This window comes from Bombina bombina, chromosome 4, assembly GCF_027579735.1.
Source record: "Bombina bombina isolate aBomBom1 chromosome 4, aBomBom1.pri, whole genome shotgun sequence".
NCBI lineage: Eukaryota > Metazoa > Chordata > Amphibia > Anura > Bombinatoridae > Bombina > Bombina bombina.
The window spans coordinates 741,591,863-741,619,027 of record NC_069502.1 but is presented as its reverse complement, the minus strand read 5'-3'; the positions used below and the strand labels follow the sequence as shown (position 1 = coordinate 741,619,027).

The following is a 27,165-nucleotide window of genomic DNA, read 5'->3' as shown; positions in this document are numbered from 1 at the left end:
GACTGCTGTGAAAAAGGTTTATTACACCAGGTTTGTGCAAGACATGCTTGTGCATTACATACACATGTGGTATGAGTTTAATTCATTGGAAGCTTGCTTATAAGACCAACTTTCAATCATCATTCCATTCAAAATGCCAAAGATCACAGAATTTGACAGACATAAAATCATACTTTTGCACCAGCAAGGCCACTCTCAAAGGGAAATCAGAAAACAAACTGGATACTCAAGGTGTGGTATTCAAGCTGCTATAAAGAAATTTGAAGAATCAGGAGAGGTCAAGGACAAAAATAAGGACTGGAAAGCCAAGGGAACTTTCAAAATCTTATGAGAAGTTTCTCAGAGTTTTTTCTTTAAGAGACCAGAAGTCCAGCAAGGACCTGGCTCAGCATTTGACAGATTCATCTGAATGCTACAGTCCGAAGAAGCTTGATCAGGTATGGTCTTTGTGGAAGGGTTGCAGCCAAGAAACAACTTTTTTTCAAAGGGGAACAGGGTGAAAAGGCTAAGATATGCTAAAGCTCTCAAAGATTGGAATGAAGATCAGTGTAAAAGAGTATTATAGAGTGACTAATACACGTTTGAAATTTTTGTGTCCAATTGTCAACAATATGTGAGGAGAAGAGTTAGAGAGAGATGGAAGAATGAGTGCTTGCGGCCTTCAGTGATACATGATGGAGGGTCTCTCCTGGTTTGGGGCTGCATTTCTGCCTGTGGTGTTGGCAATATTGTCCGAACTGATGGGATCATGAATGCTGAAAAATACAGACAGGTTTTAATTCATCATGCCATTCCTTCTGAACAGCGCCTGGTTGGGAATGGTTTCGTTTTTTAGCATAATGCTAATGCAGTGAAATCATATTTGGAGAGTAAGCTGATAGTCCAGACCTGAATATTATAGAGGCAGTATGGGATTACCTGAACAGAAAAATAGATACAACACAACCTTAATCTATAGAAGAACTCTGGGAAGTGCTGAAATAAGCCTGGAATAATATACCAGAAGATTACTTCAGAAAACGTCAAGACAGTCTCCCCAAAAGGGTTCAAGATGTGGTTAGCGCCAAGGGAGGTCACACTAAATACTGATATATTTTGTGTACATATGTCCTGTATTTTCTGTTTTTTATATTCTATTTTTTATACATATATACATATATATATATATATATATATATATATATATATATATATATATACAGGTAGCCCTCAGTTTATGTCGGGGTTAGGTTCCAGAAGGAATGGTTGTAAATCGAAAACGTTGTAAATTGAAACCCAGTTTATAATGTAAGTCAATGGGAAGTGAGGGAGTTAGATTCCAGGCCCCTCTCAAAATTGGCATAATTAACACCTAATACATTATTTTTAATGCTTTGAAATGAAGACTTTAAATGCTAAACAGCATTATAAACCTAATAAAATAATCACACAACACAGAATATATAATTAAACTAAGTTAAATGAACAAAAACATTTGCTAAACAGCATTATAAACCTAATAAAATAATCACACAACACAAACTATACTTGCATTTTTCTGCAAACAGTTCTTTCTATGCATTCCAATCTGGACTGATTTATAGACAGGAAGATCTTGTTCCTTTGCAAGCTGCTCGATAACTCAGGTCTGGTTAAATTGATTAATTTCAGCTTGCTTGGCTTGCATATCTACAAGCGGACAGCTCCACCTACTGGCTATTTTAATAAATGCACTGCTTCTCAATGCTTTTCAATAGCAGTCACATGACTGAAAAAAAAGGTTGTTATTCTGAAACGGTGCAAATTGAACCGTTGTAAACCGAGGGCCACCTGTATATATATATATATATATATATATATATATATAATTATTACAGAATTGTACCAGCTAGTACTGGATATAAAAGGCTAAGGGTCAAGGCTTCACAGTAAACCAATGCTGTTGTGGAGACCAAGGTGCACGGAGGTTTATTGAATTGAAATATAACTACAAAAGAAACATTAGTAAACCTTACCCAGCAAACCCATATTAAGCCAAATAAAAAGCATTAAGAGCTAGCAGAATCTCAAGAACACACATACACAGATGTTAGCAGGTAAAATCGCATCTATATATTTATTCAAATAAGTGAGAGCAACAAAATAAACAAATCATAATGCCCTCCAATTGATGGTCTGAAGTTCAAAGCATATCATTCATTACCCAGGGATCCCTGTAATTATATTAGGTCAGCATAAGACACTTTATTGATTATAAACCATGGGATGCAGAGCTATCAGTATAGCGAATCTTGCAATTTCATATATTTGAATCCATGAATAGATGATCCATAGCCATAGATAGTAGCTGACAGCCTTACAATTGCAGTCATGCAGGCTGGGTATCCCAAATCTTCACCCTTACTCCCTATGTAGTAATCAAATCTTACATCCGGGCAAGTAACGGTCCGCCTAGAGATCACGCTCACTGGACCATCACCAATGGGGGCATAGTAAACCACCACTCACTGTAGATATCATGTCTTACTTTATCCGGCCGTATTAAAGCCGTGAGCACAGATATTAGAATCAGTATACAGTCTTACAGGTATTAATCACAACCGCTGACTCACAGCGTATCATCCGTGTTACCTGTGCGGTGGTTACTGCTTCAATTTCTCCCCTCCGAGTTTGACGCTCATTGAAGACAAACAAAAGAACTATACTCACATAGGGAGTGTTTAGAGGGCTCCTAGTTCTGTGTATAGAATGCTGTAATTCCAGACAGCGTGGAAATCTGCACAAGCCGTCTGACAAGCCGCTACACGTGTTTCACCCTTGCGTCACTAAGGGTCCTCAGGAACGATCAATTGACGCCTGTCACACTGATTAAGCTCAATTTATAGCTCTGCCCACAGGTGAAATTGAACATCTAAACACACTTTATGCATAATAATTAAACTAATGAAATACATAACCTTTTTAACATCTGTTGTCAGTGATTTGATTTCAGCCTTAAAAAATAGCTAACAATACTAATCAAGTAATTCAACATCTTCATAGTGTACATTAGTGAATCGTCATGTGCATTTAAGATTACCGATATCGTTACTTGATATTAAGGGGGGTAGTTATCATCGTGTCAACTTTCCTGCCTTCGCCGGCCCAATACGCCCGCCTAAGCTCGCCTACCATCCCCGCCGCGGACCTGAAAAAATACGCCTAAGTTATCAATAAATCTGTCAAAAAGCCGCGCACCAAGTACGGGGCGATGAGCAGCGGACTGTGATAGTTATCACTCATCCGATCTCGCTGCTCTTCGGCTTTTTCACAGCTTTATTGCTAGCCTGTCACTAAGCACCCACACTAAACTACACTGTTCTACCCCCTATACCGGCGCCCCCGGAGCCCCCCGCAACTCAATAAAGTTACTAACCCCTAAACCGCCGCTCCTAGACCCCACCGCAAAACTTATAAATTTATTAACCCCTAAACCGCCGCTCCCGGACCCTGCCGCAACCTATATTAAATTTATTAACCCCTAATCTACCCCCCCCTACACCGTCGCCACCTATAATACATTTATTAACCCCTATCCTGCCCCCCACTACACCGCCGCCACTGTAAGAAATTTATTAACCCCTAAAGCTAAGTCTAACACTAACCCTAACACCCCCCTAACTTAAATATTAATTAAATAAATCTAAATAATATTTCTATTATCAACTAAATCAATCCTATTTAAAACTAAATACTTACCTTTAAAATAAACCCTAATATAGCTACAATATAAATAATAATTATATTGTAGCTATCTTAGGATTTATTTTTATTTTACAGGTAACTTTCAATTTATTTTAACTAGGTACAATAGTTATTAAATAGTTATTAACTATTTAATAGCTACCTAGCTAAAATAAAGAGAAATTTACCTGTAAAATAAAAACTAACCTAAGTTACAATTACACCTAACACTACACTATACTTTAATAAATTATTCCTATTTAAAACTAAATACTTACTAAATAGGATTAATTTAGTTAATAATAGAAATAATATTTAGATTTATTTAATTAATATTTAAGTTAGGGGGGTGTTAGGGTTAGTGTTAGACTTAGGTTTAGGGGTTAATAAATTTCTTACAGTGGCGGCGGTGTAGGGGGGGCAGGATAGGGGTTAATAAATGTATTATAGGTGGCGACGGTGTAGGGGGGGCAGATTAGGGGTTAATAAATTTAATATAGGTTGCGGCGGGGTCCGGGAGCGGCGGTTTAGGGGTTAAACTATTTATTTAGTTGCGGCGAGGTGCGGGATCAGCAGGATAGGGGTTAATAACTTTATTATAGAGGGCGGCAGTATAGAGGGGGCAGGATAGGGGTTACTAGGTATAATGTAGGGAGCGGCGGTTTAGGGGTTAATACATTTATTATAGTTGCGGCGGGGTCAGGGAGCGGCGGTTTAGGGGTTAATATGTATAGAGTAGCTTGCAGTGGGCTCCGGGAGCGGCGGTTTAGGGGGTAATCAGTTTATTTAGTTGTGGCGGTGTAGGGGGGACAGATTAGGGGTGTTTAGACTCAGGGTACATGTTAGGGTGTTAGGTACAGACGTTTCCCTTAGGAATCAATGGGATGTCTGGCAGCAGCGATCTTGTACTTTCACTATGGTCAGACTCCCATTGATTCCTATGGGATCCGCCGCCTCCAGGTACGCTGGGCCGGAAAAGTGCAGAGCGTACCTGCTAGTCATTTGATAACTAGCAAAAGTAGTCAGATTGTGCCGCACTTGTGTGCGGAACATCTGGAGTGACGTAAGAATCGATCTGTGTCGGACTGAGTCCGGCGGATCGAAGTTTACGTCACAAAATTCTACTTTTGCCGGTCTGTAGCCTTTGATAACTAAGGCGAATCAGCCTCGCCACAAATACGCTGCGGAATTCCAGCGTATTTGAGGTTGACGGCTTGATAACTACCCCCCTAAGTATCATGTATAAATTGTTTCAACCATATTTATATAAAGAGTAAGTTATAGTTTACTATATTTTTACTCCTTAATCATTAACCATATCCTAATGTATCCCCCACACACACATTTGGGGATACGGATTAGTACTTGTCATTATGTATAGACATTATATCCACTTTCAATCATATGGCTAGACCATTGATATTTAAACCAGGCAAAGGCATATTATTGAAACAAGAGATTAGCTTGTGAGAAAGGGGGCATAGTTCAGTTCTTCCTTTAGACCTCTCGGCTGCAGTGTAATTAAGTTGTAAATCCATCTACATTCTGGATTCAAAAGTAAGTTATCCCAGTTTCCACCTCTCTCTGTAATATCTACCAGATCCAAACCCTTAAATTTCAGATCCTGGACACTACTGTTGTGTGTTTCATAAAAATGTCTTGCTACTCCACTATCCTTGATATTTTCATTAAGGATATCCCTTCTATGCTCCTTCATTCATTCCCTAAATTCTCTATACAATTTACCCATGCAGTAACGAGAGCAAGAACAGGAAGCAATACAGATGACACCCTCACTGTGGCAAGTAATATGGCCTTTAACTTTGTGGGTGACCAAAGGCATCGATCATATATTGACCTCTCAATAGGTGTTTGCACATTTTGCACTTACCACACCTAAAACAGCCATCTTTTGTTTGTTGTTTCCCTAACCAATCATTGTTGCCTTTAAAGTGGCTTTGTACCAGTTTATCCTTAAGGGAAGGGGCACGCCTGGCCGTCATCAATGGATATTCCCCGACTATTTTTTGGACCTCTGTGTCTGCAGTAAGGATATTCCAGTATCTGCATAACAATGTTCTCAATTCCTCCCACTCAGAGTTATATGTACCAATAAATCTTACTTCTGAGCTCTTTTGTTTTTCCACTTTTTCGTACAGTAATTTTTCACGTGGAATCTCTGTAGCCCTTTTATGGCCTTTTTGAATTGCTTGTTTGGAATATCCCCTTGCTACAAATCCCTGTCTCATATCATCAGCATATTTTTTATAGGTAGTCTCTGATGAACAATTTATTTTTTGTCTCAGATATTGACCTATGGGAATGGCATTGATTTGGTGTTTAGGGTGTTTACTTGTGGTTTTCTAATAAGGTATTAGCAGAAGTACTTTTTATGAAAGTTTCTGTCACCAGTCTATCTTGGTACCTGGAAATCTTTAAATACAAAAAGGATAGAGATACATAACTCCACTCAAACGTAAATTTCAGATTCCAGTCATTACAATTTAGTTTCTGCATTAATTTGTGCAAGTCCTCTGGCGTGCCCTCCCGTAATAGGAGGACATCATCTATATAGCAAATCCATAACGCTATAGTGTTGCCAAACTCCCCTGCAGCATCCAAAATGTTTTCATTTCCCTACCTACCAAGGTAGAGACAGACATAAGTGGGTGCACAGCATTCACCCATTGCTGTGCCAATCGTTTGTCTGTAATATTTACCATCAAATTTAAAATTGTTCCTATTCAGAACAAAATGTAGCAATTCCACAACAAGATCAGTGTGTTTATCAAATTTTTGACCTCTCAGGTTCAGAAACTCTTTTATAGTCATAATTGCTTTTGTTTGAGGGATGGAGGAATATAGGGCTTTACGTCAATAGACACCAAAATTGTTTCTGGAGTGAGGACAATGTCATCAAGCTTTCTCAAGACTTCAGTAGTGTTTTGACGTAAGGAGGGTAGTAAAGTAAGGTAGGGCCTTAGGCACCAATCCAAATATTTTGTCCCTCCTTCCGTAAGTCCCCCCCATCCCTGACACAATAGGCCGCCCCGGTGGAGGGATATTGTTTTTATGTATTTTTGGAGTGGTGTAAAATGTCGGGGTAACTGGAAATTTATTTTGAAAAAAGTTTTATTAGGTTTTTCATAACAGGTTATACATAACAAATTTCGGCAAGTACAATCAGATTAATTGGACATAAAGCAAACATTCAGCAGGATATTAATGGTGTCAATCTCTTACCCATGTTGGTTTGAGACCACTGTATAGCGTATTATATCAATATATATCATCTTATTTCGTAAAAGGATCTGAAATTTTTAAGTAAATGTTAAATATTAACAGGATCAACAGAATCGAGGTCTACCCATAGAAAGGTATAATAAAGTCGTCCGTCACCACCCGGCCGATTGGTCGGATGGGCGGCTGGTCCCGGCTCTCTCTAAAGTGTAATACAGTGCATTGTAACTGGAAATTTAAAGGGACACTGAACCCACATTTTTTCTTTTGGGATTCAGATAGAGCATGCAATTTTAAGCAACTTTTTAATTTACTCCTATTATCAAATTGTCTTTATTCTCTTGGTATCTTTATTTGAAATGCAAGAATGTAAGTTTAGATGCCGGCCCATTTTTGGTGAACAACCTGGGTTGTTCTTGCTGATTGGTGGATAAATTCATCCACCAATAAACAAGTGCTTTCTATAGTTCTGAACCCAAAAAATAGCTTAGATGCCTTCTTTTTCAAATAAAAAAAGCAAGAGAACGAAGAAAATCTGATAATAGGAGTAAATTAGAAAGTTGCTTAAAATTGCATGCTCTGTCTGATGTACAAAAGAAAAAATTTGGCTTCAGTGTCCCTTTAACCTGCATGAAAGCTAGTTCATTTTTATTTATAAGGCCATTATCCAGGGCTCTGGTAAGAATGCTGTCTAGTTCATCTTTATATAGAAAAATTGGGTTGTATTTGAGTTTCTCATATTGAGTTGCATTCTTAAGTTGTCACAGACATTCTTTTTTGTAATCATGGACATTAAGGATGACCACATTACCCCCCTTATCTAAATGTTTTATCAATATGGTTTTGTCCGTGATCAGAACGTTTACGGTCATACGTTGATTTTTTGGATTATTGCTTTTATTTTTATCCGTAGTTAATCTTTTTAAATCTCTGTCTGCCAATTTTACAAATGTCATAACACTTGGCACCATGGATAGTGCTGGCATATATGATGATTTGGGTCTCAAGTCACTAAAACCAATACTACGTGTTATCTGGTTCTGTTCTTTCTTCTGAAAGAAACTCAAGATTTTCTCATGTAATTTTATCGTGCATATACAACTTGACATCAGCACTTTTACCAGCATTAATCTTTCTAAGGACTACCTTTCTGGCAAAAAGGTGTAGGTCTTTAGAGGCAGTGAATCTATCCAGACGATTTTTGGGGCAAAAAGTTAACCCCTTTGAGAGCACCTCAATATGTGCATCCGTTAATGTCTTTTTTGACAGGTTCACTACCTCCAAGCCCTCATCACTCATATCAGAGTCTATTGCTTTTGTGTCTTGTTGTCCTGTTGACTTCTCAAGGCATAGCTGGTTTGTTTTTGACCAGTTTTTCCTCTGTTTTCTACCTCCCCTTCTTCTCTTTTTTGTGTGTGTTATCTTCTACCCCTATTTCTCCTGGGTGACCTACCAGTATCTGTCTCTGAACCTGACCTATCAGATTCTGATCTATTTGATTTTTGACCAGCATAGTTATATACAACACCTTCCTTATACTCTAACAGATCTCTCAGAAATGTCCTTCATTTAATTTCATCTTGTAATTTTCTTAGTTCAATCCTAACTTCTTCATTAAGCTTGTTGTATTCCTCATTACTTGAAATTATCATTAGATTCCTCAACATCCTTATTGATTAAACACACTAATTTAATTGAACATTCAGTAAGACATTTTTCCGACTCCTCCTTAAAGTCTGTGGTGATTGGTTGATTGACATTGATCCCAGGTTTTTTCCGTAGTCTAAGTCATCAGGGAATCATATTGTTGTCTATATATCCTTTCAAACTACTAATCTCCCATGTAATTTTAAATTGTTTTACAAGATTATTGTTATGTTTTTTATAGTCTTGGAAAATTAAATTAATCTAAAATTACAAAAAATAAAAAAACATTACAGAAAAAAAATATACAAAATTATCAAAAATATTTCTTTTTACCTAATCTAATACCCCTTTTTTACAGCTCAATACTTACCTGTAAAATAAACCCTAATATAGCTACAATATAACGAATAATTATATTGTAGCTATTTTAGGATTAATATTTATTTTACAGGCAACTTTGTATTTATTTTAACCAGGTACAATAGCTATTAAATAGTTAAGAACTATTTAATAGCTAAAATAGTTAAAATAATTACAAAATTACCTGTAAAATAAATCCTAACCTAAGTTACAATTAAACCTAACACTACACTATCAATAAACTAATTAAATACAATACCTACAAATAACTACAATTAAATAAACTAACTAAAGTACAAAAAATAAAAAAGAACTAAGTTACAAAAAAATAAAAAAATATTTACAAACATTAGAAAAATATTACAACAATTTTAAACTAATTACACCTACTCTAAGCCCCCTAATAAAATAACAAAGACCCCCAAAATAAAAAAATGCCCTACCCTATTCTAAATTAAAAAAGTTCTAAGCTCTTTTACCTTACCAGCCCTGAAAAGGGCCATTTGCGGGGCATGCCCCAAAGAATTCAGCTCTTTTGCCTGTAAAAAAAAACATACAATACCCCCCCCAACATTACAACCCACCACCCACATACCCCTAATCTAACCCAAACCCCCCTTAAATAAACCTAACACTAAGCCCCTGAAGATCTTCCTACCTTATCTTCACCATACCAGGTTCACCGATCCGTCCTCCGAAGTCTTCATCCAAGCCCAAGCGGGGGCTGGCGATCCATAATCCGGCTGAAGTCTTCTATCAAGCGGCGGCTGAAGAGGTCCAGAAGAGGCTCCAAAGTCTTCAACCTATCCGGGAAGAAGAGGAGATCCGGACCGGCAACCATCTTGATCCAAGCGGCATCTTCTATCTTCATCCGATGACGAACGGCTCCATCTTGAAGACCTCCAGCGCGGATCCATCCTCTTCTTGCGACGTCCAACTGAAGAATGAAGGTTCCTTTAAGGGACGTCATCCACGATGGCGTCCCTCGAATTCCGATTGGCTGATAGGATTCTATCAGCCAATCGGAATTAAGGTAGGAAAATTCTGATTGGCTGATGGAATCAGCCAATCAGATTCAAGTTCAATCCGATTGGCTGATTGGATCAGCCAATCAGATTGAGCTTGCATTCTATTGGCTGATCGGAACATTCTGTGGCTAACGCAGCCATTCTGTGAACTCTAAATACCAGCGGTATTTAAAAGGTGCGGCCAGAAAAAAGCACGCGTAGCTAACGCACCCCTTTGGCCGCAAAACTCTAAATCTAGGCCTATGTTTTTTACAGGTAAAATAGTATTTTTCATTATGTAGGAAAGGAATGGTTTTTACATGAGCTTATTGTAGCTCAGGAAAGCATGAGTTGGCATTTTAAAACCCTTGTCACATAATTATTTGATTTGGCAATATTGTGCTTTTTTATGTGGTATCAATTTTCTAGTATTACATTTTTAGCAAATAATTGGAAAATCCACAGAAGTTATTTGATTTTGTGTATTCATTTGACTAAATTTCACTGTTTTGTGTATCACAGTTTTTGGAATACTTTGGTACATTGACCCACATTTATCAAATGCTGGATCAACAAGGCAAATGTTTGTGCAGCCATGACCTCTGCTCTAGTAGAACCAATTGCGTGAAATCAGGGATTGTCAAACATCCTGGTCAGAACAGATCAATATGATTTAACTCCACAACCCCTGAGGTGACGGAGAGGTTAGCTTCTTAACTAGCATTGTATTTTATAGATTAAAATTAATTAGACTCACCACAAAATAAATTAATAGTATTTTTCTAAAAATGAAGGGATAGATTACAAGTGGAGTACTGATTAATGCTTTCGCTTGAGTGCTAACTGCTCTAGAAGTAAACTGTTTGCACACATCTGGTTTTGCTGGTATTAAGAGTTGAAAGTAAAAATATATTGCTCCAGCTCTAGCCCAACACGCAAAAAGCCAAACTTACACTATCCTGTGTGGGATAATCTATTCCCACATAAAAGTCAATGGAGAAAAAAATGTAACCCCCCCAACTCTCTACTTGCGCGAAAACCCAAATCCCCATAAGACCACTACTCTAATAGCCCTTAAACCTCCACATAGCCCACCGCAAAGTAACCCACTACACTATTAACCCCTAAACTGCCACACCCCAACCACAAAGTAAGCTTCTACACTATTAACCCCTAGACCGCCATCCTCCCCACATCGCAAAGTAACCCACTAACATCTAAACCCCTGTAAACTAACACCCCCTAAGTTAACCCAAACTAAACTAACCCTACTTTTACCAAAAAACCTAACTACCTTTAAAAATAAAAACTTACCTGAGAAAGTTAAAAAAAATCTAACTTTACCGTTTGTTTAAAAAAAAAGCTTACAATACAAAAAATGAAAAGCTAACATTACAAAAAATAACCAGTTACCAAAAAAATAAAAAGTTACGCATAATCTAACCCCCCAAAACCCCCCCCAAAAAAAGATTCTAACACTAAACTACAAATATCCCTTAAAAGAGCTTTTTTGTAGGGCTTGCCCTAAAGTGAACCAGCACTTTTTCTTAAAAAGAAACTACCAACTTCTAACATTAACCCCCCCCTCCAAAAAAAATAAATATCTTTAATAAAAATATCTTTAAAAAAACTACTCTTAAAAGTGCATTTAGTTCTTTTGCTGCCCAGAGGAAATAAAATCCCTAAGCCTAACACTAAACCCCAAGATGGTACTCACCAAATATGATGGCCCGCTCCATCTTCATACTGGTGGTGGTCCTTTATATAGGGGTACCCTTGCATCCCTATTGACTGGAATGCAAGGGTACCCCTTTATAAAAAGAGGTACCTCGCATTCAAAATTCAGTGTGCGGCTGGTGACCGCATGAAGAGGGGTTTTTAAAGGTAAGGTTAGGTTTTTTTTTACTTTGTTTTTATTTATTTTAAAGGTGTTAGTTTTTTTTTTACTTTGTTTTTATTTATTTTAAAGGTGTTAGGTTTTTTTTGTATGTTTTTTTTGGTAAAGGTTAGTCTATTTTGGGTTAAAGAGACAGGAAACCCCAAAATGTTCTTTCATGATTTGTATAGAACAAACAATTTTAACCAATTTACTTCTATTATCAAATTTGCTTAATTCTCTTGTTATCCATTGCTGGATAACAGCATTGCACTACTGGCAGTTAGCTGAACACAACTAGTTCACAAGAGTCAAATGTGTACAGGCACAAATCAGCAGTGAGCCACCACTAGTGTAGGATATGTGCGTATTCTTTTTCAACAAGGGATGCCAAGAGAACGAAGCACATTTGAAAATAAAAGTGAATTTAAAAGTGTATTAAAATGATATGCTCTATCTGAATCATGCAAGTTTAATTGTGACTTTACCATCCCTTTAATTTAGGGGGTTTAGATGTTAGTGGATTATTTTGCGTTGGGGGTCTGGCGGTTTAGGGATTAATAGTGTAGTGGGGACTTTGTGAATTGGGGGGGCTGGTAATTCAGGGGTTAATAGTGTAGAAGCTTACTTTACAGTGGAGGGGTGGCAATTTAGGGGTTAATAGTGTAAAGAGGTAGTTTGTGATGTGAGGGGTGCGGTTTAGGGGTTGAAAGTGTTGTTTAAATTAAAATTTTTTCTTTTGTGATTCAAATAGAGCATGCAATTTTAAGCAACTTTCTAATTTACTCCTATTTTCAATTTTTCGTCGTTCTCTTGTTATCTTTATTTTAAAAAGAAGGCATCTAAGCTTTTTTTTGGGTTTAGAACTCTGGACAGCACTTTTTTATTGGTGGATGAATTTATCCACCAATCAGCAAGGACAACCCAAGTTGTTCACCAAAAATGGGCCGGCATCTAAACTTACATTCTTGCATTTCAAATAAAGATACCAAGGGAACGAAGAAAATGTGATAATAGGAGTAAATTAGAAAGTTTCTTAAAATCTCAAGCTCTATCTGAATCACAAAAGAAAAAATTTGGGTTCAGTTTCCCTTTTTTTGGTTTGGAACTCTGGACAGCACTTTTTTATTGGTGGATTAATTTATCCACCAATCAGCAAGGACAACCCAAGTTATTCACCAAAAATGGGCCGGCATCTAAACTTACATTTTTGCATTTCAAATAAAGATACCAAGGGAACGAAGAAAATGTGATAATAGGAGTAAATTAGAAAGTTTCTTAAAATCTCAAGTTCTATCTGAATCACAAAAGAAAAAAATTGGGTTCAGTTTCCCTTTAAAAGCATTCCACTTGTAATATGGAATTGAGTGTAAAGAACACTGCGTTCTTGCAATCGCGATTACATTCCTCGAGCTAACAATAGCTCTCCACTAGCCCTAAGTTTGGTTTCACTGATTTGAAAAACATAACATTCAATTAATATACAGAATGATATCGAAATCATTTTTTACTCTTATTTTTTTTATAAACTCCTTTCCCAGGTGCAGCTAAATAATCCTGTATTTAATTGTAGTTCATTATCTTTATATATGTGGCACAAATTCACAATCAGATAATCCTCCCTGTTATGTAATCTCTGCATACTGCCTCATTTGTCTTAAATAGATTCACATGACGTTAAGAATCTAAATCTAAATCAAAGCTGGAACTTGGCAAATGCACCCAATGAGATACTGAGATCAATTGCAATGCAAGCTACAGTATATTTACTTGTCAATCAACCACTGTATATTTATTTTCTTTTGCAGCTTCTCCTGTTATTCAAAAATTATTCTAAAATCCAAACTTTTTCACTAATATTTTTGAAAAATAAAATTATCAAAAATTACTACTTTCCCTGCCCATAGTTAGGGATGGGCGAATGTTTCTAAAAATTTAAATTTTAAATGAATTTTGATACATTCATTCGTTCAAATCAAATTTCGAATGTTTATATAACATTCTATTTTCGAATTTTCGAGTTTTTCAATAAAATTAGAAAATATTTGTTCGAATAATAGAATGTTTAACTATGTATTCATTCAATTTCGAAATGTAATATTCAAATTCGAATGTGACATTCAAATTCGAAATAGTATTTCTAGTCTACAACTGTGCTTAATAAATGTAATATTTGAATTTGAATGCTATATTCGAATTTGAATGTTACATTAGAATACGAAATAGTATTTCTAGTCTAATACTGTTTTTAAATGTAATATTTGAATTTGAATGCTGCATTAAATTTCCGTTTCCACCACATCCCTAAGGTGCTCTATTAGATTGAGATCTGGTGATGTTTGGAGGCCATTGGAGTACAGTAAACTTATTGTCATGTTCAAGAAACCAACTTGAGATGATTTGAGCTTTGTGATATAGTGCATTATCCTGCTGGAAGTAGCCATCAGACGATGGGTACACTGTAGTCATAAAAGATATGGACATGGTCAGCAACAATACTCAGGTAGGCTGTGGCATTTAAACAATGCTCAAATGGTACTAAGGGGCCCAAAGTGTGCCAAGAAAATATCCCTCACACCATTACACCACCAGCCTGAACCATTGATACAAGGCAGGATGGATCCATGCTTTCATGTTGTTTACACCAAATTCTGACTCTACCATCTGAATGTCGCAGCTGAAATCGAGACTCATCAGACCAGGCAACGTTTTTCCAATCTTCTACTGTCCAGTTTTGGTGAGCCTGTGCGAATTGTAGCCTCAGTTTCCAGTTCTTAGCTTACAGGAGTGGCACCCGGTGTGGTTTTCTACTGCTGTAGCCCATCTGCTTCAAGATTCGATGTGTTATGCATTCAGAGATGGTATTCTGCATAGTTTGGTTGTAGCGAGGCCTTATTTGAGTTACTGTTGTCTTTCTATAATCTCTGCCCATTCTCCTCTGACCTCTGAACAACAAGGCATTTTCATCCACACAACTGCTGCTCACTGGATATTTTCTCTTTTTCGGACCATTCTCTGTAAACCTTAGAGATGGTTGTGCAAGAAAATCCAAGTAGATAACCGGTTTTTTAAATACTCAGACCAGCCGTCTGGCACCAAAAACCATGCCACCTTCAAAGTCACTTAAATCCCCTTTCCTCCCCCATTCTGATGCTCGGTTTCAACTTCAGCAAGTCGTCTTCACCACGTCTAGATGCCTAAATGCATTGAGTTGCTGCCATGTGATTGGCTGATTAGCAATTTGTGTTACCAAGCAATTGAACAAGTGTACCTAATAAAGTGGCCGGTGAGTGTGTGTGTATGTGTATATCCGGGGTAAAATATACTGAGCAGAAGCTTTCTTCTCTTTGGTAAGACATTGATCCATGCAGTTTTGAAAGTCTTTTAATCTTGGACATTTTCACATATCTTTTTCTTTAATTTTCACAACTTAGTGCAGCTTGTTTATTCATCTGATTAGCAAGCCTGCAGTTGACAGTTAAGAAGCAGCAGTCATCAGACCTCTGTTTCTGAACCTATCCTCCAGATCTGAGCTGGTGGATTAAAATCACCCTGGAGTAGTCAGATTGCTGTGATTGACAGCCCCTTCTCGCGACGATTGGCAGACACTCGCACACTGATAAATGCAGGCACATTAATAAATTAATTTGTAAAAATTGAATATCTGCTAAAAGGGTTTGATTTTATTTGTGTTGTTTAGAATTTATTAATTAAAGTTACATCACATTTTCAGAACAAGGTAACCTAACACAACACAGCACTCATATCTGTATAAAGGAATATGGCATAATACTTTTTTTATTTGTAAGTCTCTAGACTAGGCAATTATTTTTGGTTTAGACTATGTTCTGAAACCAATATTGTTTTTGCTTTGTGTATTTGTTACCCTATGGACAATATTAATTGTATCTCTCATTTTATATAGTTTAATTGTATTAAAAAAAAAAGATACATATATTATAGGACAGTAGCACTATCTGATTTATATATTATTTATGTATTATTTATTTATTCATTATTTAACTCACCTTTTGCAGGATTTTGAATAAGTACAAGAGATGAGATCAAATTTCCCCATATTCCAGATGACTGGTAAATCAGAAAGAAAAGCCCAAAGTATTGATTCACAATGTCCATTTTCTCTTTTCCTATTTTCTGTGCATATTTAATTCCGCTGGTAGTAAGATAAGTACATTTTGCAGCCCAAAGGGGTCCCCCACCAAATCCCAGAATTGCAGAGGTAATGATCAAACTATACCTGGGAATAGAATGTATAAGAATTAAATTAACAAATTAAATGAATTAAAGGCAAATATTATAAAAATCAAATGTTTCAGCCTGGATTTACTAGTTATAAAGACGACTTTGGCAATTATTTGGCATAAAAGAAAAAGTACCAATTTGGCTTGAAATTCCCCACTGAATACGTGATATAGCAGCACATTGAGACCACAATTGTCCACTTGCAGCCAATTTTCTTTATAATAATTGGAGGGAGGAACAATGACGAGATGATAAGACATCCATACACAACGCTTAGTGATGCAACACCCAATCCTTTTTCAGGATTAAGGCTACTCTGTAAAGACAAGTAATGAAAATAATACATTAGTATTTTAGAAGTGGTAAAATTATTCTATAATATAAAAGGCATCGGTATGTTTGTCCGATGCAGTCATGCACAGTAGAGACTGCAGCGCAAGACAAACATACCTGGCCGTAAGGATAGATCAGTCAGTGACTGCGCACAAGACTTCAAAAGGCCGTGAGGATCAGACAGCAGAGGTGGGGGGCTGGAGCGAGCGTGGGGGGCAGAAGCGGGCGGGACCGCTGCACTGCAGAATAAAAATGAGAGCGGCAGGGAAGGGGAAAGAGGGAGGGAGGGGATCCAAGTGGATGAGGATTTTGGCCCATGTACATGGGCTTTAGGACTTGTATAAAAATAAAAAGACTGTGAAATAAATACCATGCTTTATTATTGTGGAAAGGAATCTTTTATTTTTAAAAGTAAGAATTGCAATGTATTTCATAGCATAAAATTATATAAATATAAAACAAAGGAAGAACTGACAAACAATAAAGTTGTAACATTTTCAGCAACTAGAAAAGAGTGCGATTTGAAAGGATGCTGAAAATTAGAGTTTTAAAGAGACAGTAAAGTCAAATTTAAACTTTTGTGGTCTATATAAGCATTGCAAATTTAAACAACTTTAGAATGTTGTTTCAAATTGCATGCTCTGTCTGAATAATGAAACTTTCACTTTGTGAACTTTGTGTTTCCAGTGAAACATTTCATAATTTTAGTATTAAACTTAAAGGGACAGTCTACTCCAGAATTGTTATTGTTTAAAAAGGAAAATCTCTTTATGATCCATTCTCCAGTTTTGCATAAGCAACACATTTATACTAATATACTTTTTACCTCTGTGATTACCTTGTATCTAAGCTTCTGCAGACTGCCCCTTATTTTAGTTCTTTTGACAGACTTGCATTTTAGCCAATCAGTTCTCTCTCATAAGTAACTCTACAAAAAAAAGAGGAAGCAACACCACCAAAACTTCATTCAAGCAGATTTATTTAGCTTGCAGGACAGCCAAGACCAATAGTCTCATACAACGTTTCGGACACAGTCCTTAGACATAACTAAGGACTGTGGGGCCTATCTATCAAGCTCCGAATGTAGCTTGATGGCCCGTGTTTCTGGCGAGTCTTCAGACTCGCCAGAAACAGCAGTTATGAAGCAGCGGTCTAAAGAGCGCTGCTCCATAACCCTGTCCGCCTGCTCCGATTGGCCGCGAGTCAGCAGGGGGCGGCGTTGCACCAGCAGCTCTTGTGAGGATCAGGTCCGCAAGACCTTTGATGAATAGGGGCCTGTGTCTGAAACGTATGAGACTATTGGTCTTGGCTGTCCTGCAAGATGAAGTTTTGGTGGTGCTGCATCTTCTTTTTTTCTTGATATTGGGGTTTTCTGCAGGACCCTGGTTGCGAGCACACCCTTTATTATTCCCAGGTGCTGGATATTTTGAACTTTCATAAGTAACTCTACGGACGTCAGCACAATGTTATTTATACGGCACACATGAACAAACACCCTCTAGCTGTGAAAAACTTTCAGATTCATTCAGATAAGAGGCGACCTTCAAGGGCTTAGAGCCTACCTAGGTCTAGCTTTTAACTACGAATACCAAGAGAACAAAGCAAATTTAATGATAAAAGTAAATTGGAGAGTTGTTTAAAATTGCATGCCCTATCTGAATCATGAGAGTTTAATTTTGACTATACTGTGCCTTTAAGATAACACTGAATTTTTCATATTTTTTTTTTTATATTTTCATAGAAATCATGCTGGAAAGGAAACCAAAAGTTAAAGTCAAACTAAGACAGTTACTCTTTTATGGCGCCTGTGGTTGTCAGCACATGAGTGTTTGTAAGAGAAATCTCATATGACTTTGCACATGACTTTTTTTTTGAGGGAATGTAAACTAATACAAATAAAAAGAATTGTAGGCTGTTCCATTCATCTGTCTGCAAGAAAAGACAACAGCACATAAGGATTAGACATTAAAAAATAATGTGAACAATTTGTGAAAACTGTTTTCCTATAATATTGAGAGTTAGGTGAATGAAAAGTACTTGAAGAGTTAATGCAATGTAAAACATAAAATGGGGCCGATTTATTAAGGGCCAAATGGCCCCTGATGCCCCTGTTTCCGTGCGAGCCTGCAGGCTCGCTGGAAACAGCAGTTATGAAGCAGCAGTCTTAAGACCGATGCTCCATAACTGGTCCGCTGCCTCTGAGGCTGCAATCTGCAATCCGCCCGATCCTATACGATCGGTTGATTGACACCCCCTGCTAGCAGCCACGAATCTGTAGGGGGCGGCATTGCACAAGCAGTTCACCAGAACTGCTTGTACAACGTTAAATGCTGTCAGCGTATGCTGTTGGCATTCAGCGATGTCTGTCGGACATGATACGCTACAGCATATCATGTCGGACAGACAATGATAAATCAGCCCCGATATCTGTTTTTTAATGCATTGGATTGGCTTTGAATTTAAAAATGGATTATAAAACTACCTGTGCAAAATGCTTTGCTAACGGCCTGTAATAGACATCACAATTGTATCTATACTGAGCCCTCTCTAAAGCAGTGGTCTCAAAGTACAGGCCCTGGGGCCATATGTGGCCCCCAAGATAGTTTCATGTGGCCCTCCCTTGTTTAAGGTAAACCAATAATTTGGGCTGTCAATTTTTTTTAGGGTTCTAAGAGGTGTAACCGTTTTGATGTTCTATATAGGTACTCAAAAGATAAATATACAGACAAGTCCGGTGTAGACTCCCACCATGCACTGCTTGGATAAATGTCAATTTTGACATTGTTATACAGTTCCAGAATGATCACTTGGCACTCACGAGATAAATATAGACAACTGTGTATGTCTGTTGTGGGCTACAACTCCCACCATGCACTACTACTTGGGTAAATGTCACTTCCAGTTCCTAGTATATCTAGCACTTAATTAGTTCAAGCGGCCCCCATGAGCGCAGGACACTTAGCCAGTGGCCCCCTGTTACATTGAGTTTGATACCCCTGCTCTAAAGATTATTTAAATATAATGGAATGAGAAGAAAATCTCAGCTTATTTTACTTCATCAAGTTAAAATACATTCACATTACCATTTTGTCTCAGCGACATTCAAATCTATTAAAACAATGGAATTGTTTTTTAATACCTTAATGACATGGACGTACTCTGCACGTTGTGTGTCCTAAGGGGTTTTCAGACCAGGGTAAATCGGCTATCATTAAAGGGTTAAGAAGATATGTTTGCATTTCTCTTTAGATTACTTTTAAAGGGACATTACTTGCTTTGAAATTGTAATATAAAATCAATATTATAGGTAGCAAAACAACTTTGCAATATACTTTAACTGTTTTTATTTTGTCACCTTTGCTTATAATTTAATTCTAAACTTTGTGGGCGTTTCAGTTCCTGCTAAAATGGAAATGCATATTACAGAATAAACACTTCTATATTCTGCATCGTCATTGGTTGTACACGCTGGTTACCAATTTATAACTGTCCCTAATTGGCCTCAGTAGATGAGGAAAAAAGAGAAGGTTGCCCGCTGCTTTTGTGGGCACTCAAACTTAAGTTATTGTTTCAATATTTAAATGACTTCACCTGAATATTATTCGGAACCTATTATTTGCTTTTTATACATTATTCTATCAATCATTTATTTAGCATTTTATATTCCTTTAGGAGTCATAAGTATAACACGTGGAGAGGAATCATCAGCTTACTGATGCATTAAATTGAGCATTAAATTGTAAAATAAGTGTCTTTCTTTCATGTAAGTGGCAAGAGTCCATGAGCTATTGACGTATGGGAATATACATTCCTACCAGGAGGGGGCAAAGATTCCCAACCCTCAAAATGACTATAAATACACCTCCCAAGTTGTGCTTGATTTCTTCTGTGAAAGGCGCTTCTGAGCATCTTGAAGCCCAGTTCCTCTCAAAGTACAGTGTTTGTCTGAGGGATGTAAAGGGAGTATTTGCCTTATGATGCTATGTTTTTACCTATGGGAAATCTATTCTAAGGCTCTCTGTAAATTCGGTTATGGGGATTCATCTTCCACCTCCCCTCATAGATTGACATTATACTCCTCTACCATTACCTCTGCTGATATGTTTTTAGTACTGGTTTGGCTGTCTGCTATATGTGGATGGGTCTTCAGGTAAGTATATATCTTTTTTTAAGACACTCAGCTATATTTGGCACTTTATATTTTTAAAGTTTTTAAATATATATTGCATATATTTGCCATGACTCAGGTCTATGTTTATTTCCTCTTTGCAGTCTAACAGTTTCAGCATGGAAAATTATGTTTGGGAGAAATTTAGTATAATTTTTTTCTTACTTGAGGTTCCAGCTAGTTGTAACTTCAGTCTTGTTTTTTTTTCTAATTTTCGCAGGCAATTTAGCCTCGCGATGGTGCAAAATGTTTCTTTTTATTGCGTTATTCTTGGCTAAAATTTGTTTGGCGCAAAGGTTGCGTTTGTTGTGACGCGAGTCACGTTATTTATTGCGTCTTTGTTGACGTGACTGTTTTTGCCAAAAAGTCACGCCTGTGATGACGCAAATTGTGTAATTTCCTGTTAACCTTGGTGCCAAAAGTTTTTTTTTCTCAGCATTTGCGTCATCTTTGTTGGCGTCATTTTTGTCACCAAAAATTTTGTTATATTAAGTCTCTCCCTCTTTTGCTCTCTGCTTTCATTTGTTACAGAGGACTATGACATTTGCTTTTGTTTTTCATATAAGCATTTTTATTCCCATTCCTATTTTGAGGAAATTGGATTTTTTGTTTAACCCCTTAATGACCGAGGACGTGCAGGGTACGTCCTCAAAAAAAAGGCAGTTAATGCCTGAGGACGTACCCTGCACGTCCTCGGTGTGGAAAGCAGCTGGAAGCGATCCTGCTCGCTTCCAGCTGCTTTCCGGTTATTGCAGTGATGCCTCGATATGGAGGCATCCTGCAATAACTTTACATGGCCATCCGATGCAGAGAGAGCCACTCTGTGGCCCTCCCTGCACCGGACATCAATGGCCGGTATCGTTGGTGGGTGGGAGCCGACTTGGGAGGCGGGTGGGCGGCCATCGGTGTATCTTCTGCCATCAAGGGGGGCGGGATCGGAGGCGGGGCCATTAGGGGGCGCGCGCGGGAGCGCGCACGTGCACGGAGGTTGGCGGGTGGGCGCGTGCACGGGGCGGGAGCGGGTGGGAACCGCTACACTACGGAAAATATTGCTAGGAAAAAGGGCCCAATCTTGTTTGTGCAAAAGCACAAAAATAGATCGTGGAGGTGTGGGGGGTTGGTTTTGTGTGGGGGGAAGCTACACTACAGAAAATTGTAATAAAAATAAAAAAAAACCATATTTTCTTCTAAACTGGGTACTGGCAGACAGCTGCCAGTACCCAAGATGGCGCATATTAAGTTAGATTGGGAGGGTTATAGAGCTGTTTGGGGGGGTTCAGTGAGGTTGGGGGCTAAGGGGGGGATAGTACACAGCAGCATATGTAAATATGCTTTTTAAAAACACAAAAAAACAACAAATATAGCTTTTATTTTAGTACTGGCAGACTTTCTGCCAGTACTTAAGATGGCGGGGACAATTGTGGGGTGGGGGAGGGAAGAGAGCTGTTTGGGAGGGATCAGGGGGTCTGATGTTTCAGGTGGGAGGCTGAGCTCTACACTAAATGTGATATTAACCCTGCAAGCTCCCTACAAGCTACCTAATTAACCCCTTCACTGCTCGCCATAATACACGTGTGATGCGCAGCGGCATTTAGCGGCCTTCTAAATACCAAAAAGCAACGCCAAAGCCATATATGTCTGCTATTTCTGAACAAAGGGGATCCCAGAGAAGCATTTACAACCATTTGTGCCATAATTGCACAAGCTGTTTGTAAATGATTTCAGTGAGAAACCTAAAATTGTGAAAAATTTAACGTTTTTTTTAATTTGATCGCATTTGGCGGTGAAATGGTGGCATGAAATATACCAAAATGGGCCTAGATCAATACTTGGGGTTGTCTACTACACTACACTAAAGCTAAAATTACCCCAAAAAGCTCCCTACATGCTCCCTAATTAACCCCTTCACTGCTGGGCATAATACACGTGTGGTGCGCAGTGGCATTTAGTGGCATTCTAATTACCAAAAAGCAACACCAAAGCCATATAAGTCTGCTATTTCTGAACAAAGGGGATCCCAGAGAAGAATTTACAACCATTTGTGCCATAATTGCATAAGCTGTTTGTAAATAATTTCAGTGAGAATCCTAAAGTTTGTGAAAAAATTTGTGAAAAAGTGAACAATTTTTTTTATTTGATCGCATTTGGCGGTGAAATGGTGGCATGAAATATACCAAAATTGGCCTAGATCAATACTTTGGGATGTCTACTAAAAAAAAATATATACATGTCAATGGATATTCAGAGATTCCTGAAAGATATTAGTGTTCTAATGTAACTAGCGCTAATTTTGAAAAAAAAATGGTTTGGAAATAGCAAAGTGCTACTTGTATTTATGGCCCTATAACTTGCAAAAAAAAGCAAAGAACATGTAAACATTGGGTATTTCTAAACTCAGGACAAAATTTAGAAACTATTTAGCATGGGTGTTTTTTGGTGGTTGTAGATGTGTAACAGATTTTGGGGGTCAAAGTTAGAAAAAGTGTATTTTTTTTCAATTTTTCCTCATATTTTCTAATTTTTTTTATAGTAAATTATAAGATATGATGAAAATAATGGTATCTTTAGAAAGTCCATTTAATGGCGAGAAAAACGGTATATAATATGTGTGGGTACAGTAAATGAGTAAGAGGAGAATTACAGCTAAACACAAACACCGCAAAAATGTAAAAATAGCCTTGGTCCCAAACGGACAGAAAATGGAAAAGTGCTGCGGTCATTAAGGGGTTAAAAGTTATTTTTTTTCCTTTACATTTTGCAAGATGTCTCAAACTGATCCTGCCTCTGATGTTACTGTAGAAACTATACTGCCTTACACAATTTCTACCAAAGCTAAATGTGTATTTTGTTTAATTAGCTGATTTATTTATTCAGCTTCAATATGTGGCACTTGTGTTTTATTATTCATACTGATAATGTTTCTATAGTACATATACATCTACTGTTTTACCTTCACAGTCTAATGTACATGATATTACTGTTGATATAAAGGATTATATTGCAAATGATTTAGAGAAGGCTATGATTGCTATTCCGCCTTCAAATTAATGTAAACAATCTCTCCTAACTTCTCATATACCTATGAAGTTTGTATTGATCGACAGCATACTGTAGTAGTTCTGTTGATGTGGTTTTCTCTGACTCAGAGGATCCTATTTTAGAGATTAATTTTGATAAATCAAACTTTTTAAATTGAATGTATTCATTCTTTATTAAGGAAGTATTGTTTACTTTGAGTATTGAGGAATCTAGTCTTCTTGATAACAAGAATAGCACATGTTTGAATTCTGTTTTTTTAAGCTTCTGAGGTAACTCTTGAAGTTTTTCTTATTCCAGATGCCATTTATCATATGTTTAGCAAGGATTCTAAATGTAGTGTTTCTTTTTACCTTTCTTCTAGGTTTAAAAAGCTATATCCTTTTCCTATGGCTATTTTAGTGTTTTTAGGTTAAAGTCCCTTAAGGTGGGGCTATTTCTGCTCTTGCTGAATGTAATTCTATCCTATGGAAGATATTTCTTCTTTTAGGGATCTTTTAGATAGGAAGTTTGTCTCTTATCTTAAGAGAAGCATATTTACATATTGGCCATATTTTTTAACCTGCCATTTCTATGACTGATGTTGCTGCTGTTTCAACTTTTTGGTTGGACAGTTTAGTTGTCAGATCTTGATTTGTCTAAGCATTGTTATTTTACTACAACATGCTAATCATTTCATTTATGATGTATTTTATGTCATTTTATCTGATATTAAATCTTTGTTTTAGCCATTTTTACTAGAAGAGTTTTATGGCTTAAATCTCTGATATGGTGTTTATATTTTGATTACTATCTTATTATTTTAGGATATTTATTTTGAAAGGTTTTCTATTGGATTTTATTATCTCCTCTATTACTGGGGGAAAGGGAGTTTTTTCTGTCCCAAGTTTAGAAATCTAAGGGTATTTTTTTAAACTTCTAATTAGTTTTTCATTCCCCTAAGGCCTCTGGCTCTGATTTAGATTTTTTTTCTGAATTTGAATAAATTCCAAGCCTTATAATTAAACTAATTTCAGCCCCTAAGACTGCATGAAGGTGCAGTCTTTTATCCAGTTCTGCTGGTGTGTGTGGGGGGGGGGGGGGAGATTGTATTTATTTCAACACTTTTGGAGTTTTTTCTGTCCCAAGTTTAGAAATCTAAGGGTATTTTTTTAAACTTCTAATTAGTTTTTCATTCCCCTAAGGCCTCTGGCTCTGATTTAGATTTTTTTTCTGAATTTGAATAAATTCCAAGCCTTATAATTAAACTAATTTCAGCCCCTAAGACTGCATGAATGTGCAGTCTTTTATCCAGTTCTGCTGGTGTGTGTGTGTGTGTGGGGGGTAGATAGTATTTATTTCAACACTTTTGGACAGTTTCTGTTCAAATCAGTGGATTCAGAATATTATTTTTCTCAGGAGTATCATTTAGGTTTCAGAATAAAAACCTCCCATGGGAAGATTATTTTCCATGTTATAACAAACTCTATGAAAGCTCAGGTTTTTCTGAAATGTGTTTCAGATTTAGAGTTTTCAGGGGTGATAGTTCCAGTTCCTCTGCAGGAACGGAGTTTGGGGTTTCTATTCAAATCTATTCTTTGTCCTAAAGAAAAAAATTGTTCAGACCAATTCTGGATCTGAAATTTTTATATCGTTTTGTAAGAGTCCCAGCTTTCAAGATTGTGACTATAGGGACTATTCTGCCTTTCTGTTTAGCAAGGTTACTTCATGTCCACAATAGACTTACAGGACGCTTATTTTCTATTTTTTCAGACCACTATTGTTTTCTGAGATTCTTTTTTCTAGATAAGCATTACCAATTTGTCGCCTGTACTTTTGGGCTAGTGGCAGCTCAGAGATTCTCTTCAAAGATTCTTAGTGCCCTTCTATCTGTATTCAGAGAGCAGGGTATTGCGGTGTTTCTTTATTTGGATGATATTTGGTACTAGCTTTAATCTTTTCGTTCAGCAGAATCTCACTTGAAACAACTAGTGTGGTTTCTTCAAGACATGGTTGGAGGATCAATTTACAATAGTGTTTTTTTATTCCTTAGACAAGGGTCACCTTTTTAGGTTTCCAGATAGATTTTAGTCTCTATGGTTCTTTCTCTGATAGACTAGAGACAAATTAAGTTAATTTTAGTTTGTCTAAAACCTTCAGTCTCTATTATTTCCTTCAGTGGTTATGTGCATGGAAGTTTTAGGTCTTATGACTGCAGTAGCAGGTGCGATCCTCTTTGCTCATTTTCGTTTGAGGCCTCTATAGCTTTGTATGTTGCTCCATAGGTGCAGGGATTATTTTCAGTTATCACAACTGATATACGTAAATCCCAACACTCTTTTCTCTCTGATTTAGTGGTTGAACTATCACCTTATTGTTCAGGGGGCCTTATTTGTTCATCCTACCTTATCTGTATTCTCAACAGATTCTCAAGTTTTTCAGGTGGGGGGGCTGTCTGAGAGTCTCTGACAGCACTATGGGTTTGGAAACCTCAGGAGGTGAGGTTATCAATTAATATTTTAGAACTCCATGATATTTCCAGGGCTCTTCAGGCGTGGTCTCTATTGAAGAGACAACTTTAACATTTGTTTTTAAACAGACAATATCACAACAGTGGCATATGTCAATCATTAAGGAGGGACTCGCAGTCCTTCAGTTATGGAGGAAGTATCTTGGATACTTTCTTGGACGGAATCCAACTCTTGTCTAATTTCTGCAATTCATATCTCAGGTGTAGACAATTGGGAAGGGGATTATCTCGGCCGTCAGACTTTATATCCGGGGGAGTGCTCTCCATCCAGATGTGTTTTTTTTTCATTTTGTTCAGATGTGGGGTCTTCCAGCAATAGATCTGATGGTCTCTTGTCTAAATGAGAAGCTTTTCAGATACCTTTCCAGGTCCAAGGATCCTCAGGAGGAGATGGTGGATGCTCTAGCAGTTCCTTCGTTTTTAACAACCTGCTTACATTTTTCAGCTTCTGGTTCTTTTTCCAAGGGTGATCTCCAAGATCATAATGGAACGATCTTATGTGTTTCTGATAGCACCAGCTTGGCATCTCAGGTTTTGGTATGCAGGCCTTGTCAGAATGTCCAGTTGCCAGCCTTGGCCACTTCCTTTAAGGCCAGACCTTCTGTTTCAGAGGCTGTTTTTTCCATCAGGATCTCACATCTCTAAATTTGAAGGCATGGAAATTGTAAAAGTGCTTAGTCATAGAGGTTTCTCTGACTCAGTTATTAGCACTATGATACAGGCTCGTAAGTCTGTTTCAAGTAGAATTTATTTTCAGGTTTGGAAAATCTATATTTCATGATGTTCAACTCATGGTTATTCTTGGCATTCTTTTAGAATTCCTAGGATTTTACAGTTTCTTCAGGATGGTTTGGATTATGGTTTTGTCTTTTATTTCATAGAAAGATTGCTAAAATTCCTGATATTCACTTTTTTGTTTAATCTATTTCTCCTCCTTGGAGTCTCAATTTTGGTTTTGAAGATTTTACAGGCTCCTCCTTTTGAGCCTATGCATTCTCTGGACATTAAATTACTTTCTTGGAAA

General features: G+C 37.3%; 1 protein-coding gene across 1 annotated transcript in view; it reads right to left on the bottom strand.

Annotated features, from left to right (window-relative positions):
• LOC128655574 (protein unc-93 homolog A-like) overlaps positions 1–27,165 on the bottom strand; it is a 63,727-nt gene that overhangs the window by 34,670 nt on the left and 1,892 nt on the right. Inside the window, exons 2-3 of the mRNA XM_053709166.1 lie at positions 16,230–16,411; positions 15,861–16,090 (exon numbers count right to left, since the gene is read on the bottom strand). Of these exons, the coding sequence (XP_053565141.1) occupies positions 15,861–16,090; positions 16,230–16,411 (412 nt within the window). The remainder of the gene's footprint in view (positions 1–15,860; positions 16,091–16,229; positions 16,412–27,165) is intronic.